This window comes from Physeter macrocephalus, chromosome 20 (assembly GCF_002837175.3).
Source record: "Physeter macrocephalus isolate SW-GA chromosome 20, ASM283717v5, whole genome shotgun sequence".
In the NCBI taxonomy this organism is placed as follows: Eukaryota; Metazoa; Chordata; class Mammalia; order Artiodactyla; family Physeteridae; genus Physeter; species Physeter macrocephalus.
In genome coordinates, this window is record NC_041233.1 from 32,092,774 (window position 1) to 32,105,001 (window position 12,228).

Genomic DNA, 12,228 nt, shown 5'->3' on the forward strand with positions numbered 1-12,228 from the left:
GCGGCCATGGCTCACGGGCCCAGTCGCTCCGCGGCACGGGGGATCCTCCCAGACCGGGGCGCGAACCCGGTTCCCCTGCATCGGCAGGCGGACGCGCAACCGCTGCGCCACCAGGGAAGCCCAGCAGTGTTTTTTGAATGAAGAATTCTTCTATATAATGATAATTCTTATTTAATTCTTTAATCAATCATTGTGAACATGAAATCATTTTAAGTCTAATGTTCTAAGATGTTTTCACTGGAAAATTCTACAAGCTATTTAGGCAAGATTCATCCTTGAGGAGCAGGCTAAACAAAGAGTCACTCATAAACCTCAGTTGTAACTCTGATTTGTTATTTGATTTCATGGAGGGAATGCCCATCTTGAGTTTGTGCTGCATGGACATGTGGCAGTCTCCATGGCTGCTTGCGTCTCCTCCTTTGATACAAACGAATATTTTTATTAGAGGATGAGAGGGGAATGTGAAATAGAAGTGTTTCTGTTCAAGAGGAATCCGTAACAGAGCTTTTGAGAAGAAAAATGAAGAGGTCATGTTTCATTACAAGGCCTGTGGAAGGGAGAATGGGGCTATGTGCTCTTCTGGAAAAGTGGTTTTACTTCTCCATGACTGATGACCTGTCTGGTGTGAGGCTGGTCACAGTGTTAATGTCGGGACTTACTCTCAACAGTAGAAAAAGCTGTCAGTTCTGATAGGATAGAAGGAAGAGTGAGATTGGGATTATAGAGCTGAAGTGGCCACAGAGAGTCCTCTGATTTAGGCCCATGAGGCAAGGTGATTTTGTGTAAAATTGACTTTAAACTTATTTTACATGTACAGAGAGAAGACCAGAAAGAACTAGAATAAAAATTTAACAGGAATTAGTTTAAAAATGTAATAAGAAACGTATCATTTTCTTTTCATTAATATGATGTTTTACTGTCCAAATTTTATTTATAAACATGTAGAAATTTTGGACTTCCCTGGTGGTACAGTGGTTAAGAATCTGCCTGCCAACGCAGGGGACACAGGTTCGAGCGCTGGTCCAGGAAGATCCCACATGCCGCGGAGCAACTAAGCCCGTGCGCCATAACTACTGAGCCTGTGCTCTAGAGCCCGCGAGCCACAACTACTGAACCTGTGTGCCACAACTGCTGAAGCCCACGTGCCTAGAGCCCGTGCTCCACAACAAGAGAAGCCACCGCAATGAGAAGCCCGCGCACCGCAAGGAAGAGTAGCCCCCGCTCGCTGCAACTAGAGAAAGCTCATGCGCAGCAATGAAGACACAACACAGCCAAAAATAAATTTAAAAAAAATTTTTAATGTAGAAATTTTAAGATCAAATATATATGTGTGCTGATAAAAATAAAATTACCCGTTTAACAAGGTAGCATGATTTAATGGAGGGAGCATGGAGGTTAGAATCTAACCTGCATTCATATCCAAACTCTTGCACTGAGTAGCTGGAAAAAGGATAATCTGTTAATAACCCTCTCCTTTTAGGACAACATGATAGAATGGAATGCAGTGCCTGCAAAGGGTCTTTCCTTCCTCACCCTGCAGGAGTGAGCTCACACTCTTGCCAGCTCTCCTTCCCTCCCTGTTGTGGGACCCAAGGCCTGAGAGATTCACGTCTGGCTATTCTCGGCTCCCAGTTGTCACATTGTCTTAGTGACTGCCAAGTGTCACTTCCCTCTGGTGAACAGATATATGCTCTGGGAGCCTGTGGTGAGCGCTATTCCCCCATCCTATGACACCTTAATCTTTTTTTTTTTTTTTTTTTTTGTGGTACGCGGGCCTCTCACTGTTGTGGCCTCTCCCGTCGTGGAGCACAGGCTCCAGACGCACAGGCTCAGTGGCCATGGCTCACGGGCCCAGCCACTCCGCGGCATGTGGGATCTTCCCGGACCGGGGCACGAACCCGTGTCCCCTGCAACGGCAGGCGGATTCTCAACCACTGCGCCACCAGGGAAGCCCACCTTAATCTTTTTGAAAGGTATATATTCTGTGGACCCCATGGATTGCTTCTAGACTGTAGCTCCCCTCAGCAATCACAGCCAGGTCCACCCTCAGCCCTTACCCTCCTAATCGGAAACCTTAGAGTCTATCCCAGCCTTTCCTAGTTTACCTGTCTTGTTATAATAAACCGGGACATACATGACAGTGACTTGACGTGTGACATCTCATCACCTTGTCCATGATCTTCTCCAGGAGCAAGCAAAATACAGTGACCCACTGGTGAAGCATGACACAGTTACATCTCTTTACAGCGATTCTAGAAACTACTAGAGAATGATAAGCACAGGTGTCAGGAGTCAGCAAATGTTCAAGACCCAGCTTACCATCTTCATAAATCCAATTTAGTCTTCTTAGTTGTGATGGACTACCTCATCCTAAAGTGTCACCACTGAAAAGTCATTTGACATGGATCTGAGGGTAGAATCTACAGAGTGACAGATTTCAGTTCAGTGCTTAAGATAAACCATTTATAAAATGACATATTTTATAGTTGAGTGGCTAGTTTCCTCCACACTTATATGGGACGTATTTCCCAGCACGGGTACTATGATAGATCACTACCACAGAGTGCTTCATAACAAGGTGGTTGCTTACATCAAGTTGGGAAATACTCCGCCGGGGGAGTCTTGGCACACGTATGAAAGACCTTTAGGGATTCTTGCAGTGGAGAAGCCTGTTGAACTTTAAGCGACTATTCTAACTTTTTAAAACACAGAACAATATTTTCATATAACATGTTTTTCCACATCCCCTGGAACAGGGCTTAAGTCATCCCGTTTGGAACTACTCTATGATAGAACTACCTGTTCAGTTACTTTTAATATAAGAGTGACACTGAAACTCACATTCATGGTGCATCGTCCCGGTGCTGCATTACAGGGGTTCGTCATCACAGGCTGGACAACTTGTCTCATCTCGCCCTGAGATTGGAATCAAGTCAAGGATTGCTTTTGGTTGCTTTTCCTCATTCTGCCCAGATTGAGGAAACTATTTGTAGCCCCTGATTGTCTGTCTGTCAACATATAAATAAGAAGCTTTGAGGGACTTCCCTGGCAGTCCAGTGGTTAAGATTCCACTCTTCCACTGCAGGGGGCATGGGTACGATCCCTGGTTGGGGAACTAAGATCCCACATGCCGTGTGGCCAAAAAAAAAAAGAATCATGAACATGTTGGAAACATGTGGGCCTTGAACTTCCTGGAGTTTTTGACTTTATAGCATATTAAGTTTGTCTCCCTGGTCACTTCCGTAGCCCTCAAATCTTAAGCACGTTTCAGGCAGAGCTGCTGGCAGTTGTTAAGTGTATTGCCAATTTGAAGATTATTTGGTTCAATGTCTGGCACATATTCAGACACAACTCCGTATGTCCCTTGCTATATGTACAAACAAATAACTTCAATTAGGCCAGGCTCGTTATGAAGAAATCTCCCTAGGAACCAATGAAAAGATGTTAATGATTTGCCAGTTTGCTTCCTTGGAGAGAGGGAATCCCCCTCTACCTGGCTTATATTGGGCACTTCATCAATAAACTAGGGGTGAGCAAATAAATAAGTAGTGCTTCTACAGTGCCTGAGTATACTTGAAAACAATTTGTTCTCTTAAATGGATTAAATAACTCCTCCCTGAACATCTTATTACCTGACGATTTTGTAAACATTAGCTTTTTCTTCATAGGGAGGGCATAAGTAAACCCTGAGAATGACTGGTGGCTGAAAGTCAAGAAGCTTAGGCTCAGTTGTGTTTCTACTACTTATCAACAGTGTAGTTTTGGGAAAGTTTGTTGACCTCTGTGTGCCTCTGTTCCTCATCTGTAAAATGAGGATCATGACAATCTTATAAGTTTCTGTGAGTTAATACTTGAAGCAGTTCCTGGCATGTAGTAAGTGCTCAGTATATCTTAGCTACTATTATATAATCAAGGGGTGCAATATTCCCAAAGAACTGCAATTTTTACATATAAAAGTTCATCAGACTATAAAAGAAATGGGAATTATGCATTCTAATACATGCCATACGGAAGATCAAACTGTTTTTCTTGAAGTTATTTGCCTCCTCCTTCATTCCAATATCTGCACAGTTCTTGGCACATGGTTTGTTGAGTGAATGAATAAATGAGTAATTAATTGATTCGTTCTCATCACATTCCTCTTGATGTTTTCGTGCAGACCTGAATATCCCCAGGAACGCTGTTTGCTTTAAGAATTAGCCAGTGAAGGGTCACGAGAAGTATTGTGGTTTCTGTTCTGTGTGACTTAGTTGGCAAAATTAATTGCTTTTCTGTCATGCAATTTCATGGATTTTCATCAATCCTTTTGTCTGTTAACAATTCCTGTCAGTATCTTTAAACCTGCAATAATGATCAGTGTTTAGCATTTTAATAAAAGAATGGAAATGTGTGTGTGTGTGTGTGTGTGTGTGTGTGTGTGTGTGTGGTGAGAGAGGGAGAGAGAGAGAGAGAAAGAGGGAAATTTTAAATAAGATCTAACTTTTTATTTGTATGTTTCAGTAGTGTCAGTCTTTATGAATGTTATTATAAAAAGTAAATAATTTCTCTATAAAATCTAAGAATATAATGCCATGTTGCTTGACAGTATTTCTGAGAACTACTACTCTAATAATTAGACGTAACTTTTCTGCTATGTTAAGAGTAGACAGATTTCCTTTCTCTTAAGACATCTACTTACACCGTTTAGTGTTTGAATAATTTTAAAATTCTGACTCCTGTTCCTTTTACTGGTTATGAATTCATTCTGGTTTAAAGTGTTTAGATTGCCCTCAAATTTATCAAACTTGCCACTCATTTCTTCATGCAATTTCCAGACTTACAAAGCCTGATTGCCCATATCCTCTGTCTCATATAGAGATGGACCCACCAAGGTTGTGGCAAGAATGAAGAGTGACCATTGGTTATACTTGCCAGCAAAACAGACTACAGCCAGCCATTTCTGAGCCATCTCAGTTCTACTAGAAAGCTCTTTTTTTTAAATTGAAGTATAGTTGATTTTACAGTGTTGTATTAGTTTCTGGTATACAGCAGTGATTCAGTTATAGATAGATATATATATATACATATTCTTTTTCATATTCTTTTCCATTATGGTTTATTAGAGGACATTGAATATAGTTCCCTGCGCTATATAGTAGGAGCTTGTTGTTTATCTGTTTTATGTGTAGTAGTTTGTACCTGCTAATCCCAGACTCCTTCTGTATCCCTTTGGTCCCTTTCCCCCTTTGGTAACCATAAATTTGTTTTCTATGTGTGAGTCTCTTTTTGTTTCGTAAATAAGTTCATTTGTGTCATATTTCAGATTCCACATATAAGTGATATCATATGGTATTTGTCTTTCTCTTTCTGACTTATTTCACTTAGTATGATAATTTGTAGGTCCATCCATGTTGCTGCAGATGGCATTATTCTTTTTTAAGGCTGAATAATATTCCATTGTACCACATCAATTTTATTTTATTTTATTTTTTAATTTTATTGGAGTATAGTTGATTTACAATGTTGTGTTAGTTTCAGGTGTACAGCAAAGTGATTCGGTTATAAATATACATATATTCATTCTTTTTCAGATTCTTTTCTCATATAGGTTATCACAGAATATTGAGTAGAGTTCCCTGTGGTACACAGTAGGTCCTTGCTGGTTATCTATCTTATATATTCTACTAGAAAGTTCTTGTTCAGCCAGGCTAGGGCTAATGGCTGTTCTGGCTGTAGGCAGAAGGTTTTTTTATTCCCAATCTTTTTTTTTTCTTTTAGTCTCATGATAGGTAATCTCACCCAAATCCCTGCTTTAAAATACCAAAACTCTTAGTCTCTCTCTAGTGTCCTAAGTGCACACAATCATGAAAAATTTTTTTTACACAAGAACCCAAACATGGTCTAGCCAACTTTTCTACAATCTCCATTCAAAAAGCACATTCTCCTCCTCCCAGGAGCAAGCTTTTATGGATTCTTGGCCACTCTATCCAATGCACATTTTCTCATTTTCCATTATAGCACTCTCACAAAGAATTTTCAAAGCTTTCTCTCTGTGGGCTCCCACTGATTTCTGAATTACTTATGAACAAAAATCTTGTCTTTTTATGAAAATGTGCTAGATAGCTATCATAGTATATATTAAGCAGGTAAAAAATGCCATGGAAAGGAAGAAATGCATCTACTTTTAAAAAACATCATTACCATAGTTCTTTATATAAGATATTTCTCAATTAAAATAATTCCTAATCACTTAAAAAGTGAACTGTTTACAGGCAGATTCATAGATACGTAAAGTAGATTAGAGGTTGCCAGGAACAGGGCAGGGAGGGGAAAATGGGAAATTATTTCTTAGTGGGTAGAGTTTCTCTTCGGAGTGATAGAAAAGTTTTGGAAATATATTGGTCATGGTTACACAACATTCTGAATGTAATTAATTAATACCACTGAATTGTACACTTAAAATTTGTCAAAATGACAAGGTTTATGTTATATATATTTTACCACAATAGAATTTAAAGATGAGTTATTTACAAATAAGAAAGGCATTGAAATATTCAAGATAACTAAATGCATATTTTTTAAAAAGAAAATCTTTCCTAAATAGAGAAGTCATAAAAGGGAGCCCAGAAATTAGTCTTGGAAATAAACATGATCTTAGGAATACTGGTTTTTTTTTCATTTATTCTCATTTAAGAAACATATTACTACTACAGAAATCATCATTAAATAATGCAATGAATTTTAAAAGTGAATAACTGGTTGATTAAAAGAAAGCACCATTTAAATAAACAAATCTCCAAAGTTAAATGGCTGGATATAGCAGGGCCCAGTTTATCCTTCTGTTGATCACAGACATTAGGTGGTCCAAATGGTGCACTGTCCATAGGAGCATAGAACAGACATGGACACGTCTACCATTTGTTTTTGTTTTGTTTTTCCCCGGTACACGGCCCTCTCACGGCTGTGGCCTCTCCCGTTGCGGAGCACAGGCTCCGGACGCGCAGGCTCAGCGGCCATGGCTCACGGGCCCAGCCGCTCCGCGGCATGTGGGATCTTCCCGGACCGGGGCACGAACCGGTGTCCCCTGCATCGGCAGGAGGGCTCTCAACCACTGCGCCACCAGGGAAGCCCCCATTTGTTTTTGATAGGAAGTGCTATCAAGTTTAACGGTCATAGGACCATAGGGTCAGATAGACTGGATTTATGCCCTGGGTCTTGCTCATGTAAGATTTTTAGTCTCAATAAAGCACAGTTTCTTCATCTAACAAATAAAGGGGAGAAGATCCAACATCGTTTTTTGTGTGTGAAAGTGAAGAGTGCCTGGTGAAGGCCTGTCATGCAGAAGTCCTTTACCTACATATTATATCATGACTTCTGAAAATAACTTTAGTTCCAGATATGCTTTATATGAAGTTTTTTTTTTCTTCCTCCCTCCCTCCCTTCCTTCCTTTTTTTTTCTTTTTTTCTTTCTTTCCTTTATTATTGGCTAAATTTATACTTAGCATACTTGGCAATATTATCCCGTCTAAATTCCAGGCTACTGGAAAATACCAATCAGTGTTCAAAGCACCCCTAATTGTGGGCAAACTAAATTATCTTTCGCAAGCAAACATGGTGTTACAATTGAGACACAGTTCTCACCTTGAAAGGCCAATCTTATAAGCATTGATTTCTGTGTGGAATTTTTTCTAATCTTTTTTTCTTTTTCTGTTTTCCTTTCTTATATGCTGACTTCGGTGTAGCAGACCACTTGGGGATTGAATTCATGGGTAAGACTAAATAAACAATTTTCTCCTTAAATATCCGGAAAAAGCTAAGTTTGATAATGTATATAGTGTTCTCCTTCCCCATATGATTATAATTGAAATGTCTCACTGTCAGGTACTATTAGTAGTAAAAAATGTTTTTGTCGATTTTTCACTAAGTAATGGCTCAAAATGAAAGACTTAACTACTTATTGGGAAGGCAATTTAATGTTAAGTGCAGCTTTGGAACCTTACAGAAGTTGAATTTGGCTCCTGGATTTGATTGTTTGCTCTAATTCTCAATTTTCTTATCTGTAAAGAGGGATAACGATATTTCCTATTTTATTGCACATATAAATTGCTTAGCACAATGTCTGCAAGATGGCAAACACTCAATAAATGGTAGAAAATAATGGTGATGGTTTAAAAATATCAGTTTTTGTTATTTTCTGCTCTATTTTTTTTCCTTTTGCGTGATGACTACTTTGGATATATTTTGGTCAATCTTAATTTTGGAGTATGGGCTCTATAAATGTTTTCATTTACAAAGTGTAAATATTTATTTTGAAAGTATTTGTAGTGAATGGTGTGTTTTTAAAAGGATTAGAATACCTTCCACAGTAATTATTTTCTATACTCATAGATAATTACATTAAGAATTGGACATACTTTTCTGAGTCTATATTATAAGTAAATGAAACAAAAAAGCATTCCATAGGATTGATAAGCATCATGGTACTAAAGTAGAAAGATACTCAGGAGTTAAAGTTAGTGAAACTGAGGACCCAAATTTGAATCCAAATTCATAGGTTCTCCTTGCTCAGCTTTTGTTGAACTTCAGGTTTTTCTCTTATATGATATAGATGTGAATACTTGCCTTATACCTGCATATGTTCTCTGTGATAATACTTACAAATTTGCTTGTTTTCATTTATCCATTAATTCAGCAAATATTTATCAGTTACTCACTCTAAACAAAGAAAAAAATGCAACATGCTACAGATAAAATAGTGAGCAAAAATGGACCATAAAAGCTGGTTTGATGGAGCTTCCAGTCTAGGAATCTTTCAGATGATAATTAGGTAATAAAACTGATAAATATAAAATTTAAAGTTTCTTAAGACCTATTCGAAGTAAGATGATATTAGCTTGGACTCATGTGATAATGGAAGATGTGAGAGGAAAAACTGACAGATATTGGGGACCTGATAGCAACCAGTATTTGAGAGGAATTGATGTTGAAGGTTAGAAAAGGGAGATTTTGAAGGATGACTGCAGGGTTTTATAGTTTGCATATTTAGATAAAATGTGGGCCCATTTTCTGAAAAAGAAGACTAGAAGAAGAACAGATTTATGGGAGATGTTTTACTAGATTAGGTTTGGAAATTTTGAGTTCTGGGTGCCTTTGATATATCTGAGAGAAGATGTTAAGTTGATAGTTATATTTCTGGAAGTTTTGAGGGTTAATTAGAGATTAGTGATGACATACTTATATTAAAATTGATCTTCCTGTTGTGTGATATTACCCATTAGTGCTCTATTATCTAGGTATTGGATCATAGAAAAAGCAGACAGCTCAATTACGGCAGATTTGGGGTTTTGGTAGATAGATGTGATGAAAACTTATAAGGGCAATGAAATTCAAGGTAATATTGAAATGAAGCATTATGGAATGTAAGGTAGATGTGTAATGAGATGAATAGGGAATGGCTAATCTGAATGGAACTAATGAGTAGTCACCATGGGAGTCCTCAAACAAGTTGTTGGCATGAAGAGGAGGTTGTAGTCATATGAACCAAGAATTGCAGAAAACCATGGGCATGGTCATGTGGTAGAGTATGAATTGTTGAGAAGGACATGTGGTTTGTACTTTCCTCATTTACTGATGTTGGTGGGGATTAGCAGCATGGAAGTTGAGCATCAACAGTCATTTGAGGATAGCAGGTACTTAGCCTAATCAGTAGAGAAATTTGCTCCACTAGACTGTGGTGATTCCTGGCTCAGAAAATAGAGACTCCCAGAAGTTATGTAGTAGAATGACTGTAGACATAAGAAACACTGCCTGGTGGTGTGTGGGCCTGGGATAGCATCAAACCCCACAAATGGTATGGCCACAGTTATAGTAAACTAAACTTGCTACATAAATAATAATTGTCACTGTTGAAAGAAATAGATGAGTCATCATCCTATTGGGCTTTCCCTGAGGATTTTCAGTGACACTTATACCTTATAGTGTAACGATTTGCTATGGAATCAAGATATGTATTAAGAGGTCTGTTCTAAAATATTTAAAATAATTTAGTTACCAGTAGGGGAAAAATAAGAGGTTATTGTGTAATTCATCTATATGAATCTCAAGCCTAACTGATGTTATAATGAGTCTTATAAAAGGTGAAGTCAAATTAAAGCTATAAAGCTTTACAGGGAATGGATTCTCAATATGTGAATCCAGCAGTAGAGTTTGCCTAGGAGGGAAGGGGTTGGGTAAAGTCAGAGTCAAAGGGAGTACTTAGTATGCACATAGAGAATGGCAAATGATGAAGGAGTATTTGGAATGATAAATAGGTTTATAGACTTAATGAATAAACTGTTTTCACTGGGCTCACTAATTCTAGACCCTGTTCACCCCCACAGGTTGCTCTAAATGAATGTATAATACTCTGTTTCTTGCTTTGGGAATAAATATTTTCAGATTTAACTTGTAATTTTAGAATCCATATGGGTAAAATTTGTTCCATGGGAGATGATATCATCACAATAATATGGTATCTCTAGGTATAAATGAAGCTGGGAAGCAGAAATGTAGGCATACTCTCTATAAATTTAATTATGTCAGTTTATTGGTGTGCCTACAAGTATTCAATGCCAGTTCTGTTTTAATGAATTTCAGAATACCTTTCTTCTCAACTTTCATCATTCTTGCTTTGGGCAATGTTAATTTCCTGTTTCCTTGACTTGATCACAAGGTGATGATCTGAAGCACGCGTGTCTTTTCCCCAAGTCTTTTTATTCCCAATGGCCATGTCATGTGTGCACTCCTACTCATCAGACTCAAAACGTAAACACATCAGAAAGTTCGACAAATTCTTATTTATAGCAGAGAACTCCAAATCATATACTTCAAGAATCCTACTATTATTTAATCAACATATACTTATCACACTTACTATATGCCATATGTATAAGATATTGAACATGCAAATATATAATCCACATCCCTTAATGACTAAAGGTTCTGAAATTAAAGGTAGAGAAAGCTACACATAGTTGAGGTGACATAACAAGTGCTATTAAAATGGCATAGGCAAAATACAATGAAAAAAATTTAAAAACAAAAGCCACTAAATGGGCTGGGGAAATTCAGAAACATCTTCCCAGGAGGGGAGAAATTTAAGCTGGGTACCAGCCGAAGTGGATAAGCTGTACCAAGTGTTGCTCCAGTCCAAATTTAGACTAGCCCCATATTGCTTCCACATTAGTGGGAGCCTTGCTATTTCAGTCAAGTGTCTCTGAGCTCCCTAGTGTCACTACTTTAGGACTGAAGAGAGGACATCAACTTCAGTAAAATAATTATCCTATTGAATAAACCATGCCAAGCCTAATGTCCATAAAACTGTCAGCATTCAAAAAGATTTTTCCTTAATTATATTCAAGAATTTTTTTTTAATGATGTCACTGGGATTGGAACAATGCAAATTTCAACAACAAATACTGCTCTAGAATACAGTATCAGTTAAAAAAAATACAGCTAACTGGCATAGTTAGGACAGGAATTTGAAGGTGCATAAAAACACAAAATTGTGTTTGTAAAAAATTTTGAAATAAAAGGGTTTATAGTAAACCAATAATCAAAAAATATTTCTTGAAGTCATGACGTAACCTACTCATTCATAAATGCATGAGGGAAAATGGATATTTTTAAGGTCAGATATTCAAACTTACCCTCACAGCGTGGATAGATCAGGATATGGTACAGACAAACTTCTTTCTAAGCACAACTACTCATTGAGTTGTGTGAGAAATCCAACCAATCATCCAGACAAGACAGATGGCCAAAGGGCATGTCAGACTGGCCAAGTTTGGAAGGTGCATTGATCATGAAGAGGGATTTATCATCTGAGAAATATCTCACTACTATGTCAGGTGCTCAATCATCGAGCATATATCATTATATCCATTTGAGCTATTTGTTACGCAGCTGTGTCTCTGACAATGCCCTGATGCATTTGATGCTCTAGGCATCAAAGATGTTTGTATAAAAACAGGTGCAGTGCCATTTGCAAATGTATTAGCAAACCACAGGGAGAATTGAAGATTGTGTGGGAGATCTTTTATGAAAATTTCTTTCATTCTCATATGAAAAAATAAAATGAACTCTGCCAGTTAAATGTCATTTGTGATTTGATATTGTGTTTAGGATAGCATAATATATTTATGCAGTCTAAGTAAACTCTGGTATATATATATATATATATATATATTTTTTTTTTTTTTTTTTTTTTTT

The 12,228-nt window shown here is 37.7% G+C and overlaps 1 protein-coding gene across 3 annotated transcripts in view; it reads left to right on the forward strand.

The window, feature by feature from the left end:
• NRG3 (neuregulin 3) overlaps positions 1-12,228 on the forward strand; it is a 1,100,783-nt gene that overhangs the window by 958,720 nt on the left and 129,835 nt on the right. For all 3 annotated transcript variants that reach the window (XM_055081126.1, XM_028481630.1, XM_024132139.1), the window contains exon 4: positions 7,722-7,748. In XM_055081126.1, the coding sequence (XP_054937101.1) occupies positions 7,722-7,748 (27 nt within the window). The remainder of the gene's footprint in view (positions 1-7,721; positions 7,749-12,228) is intronic.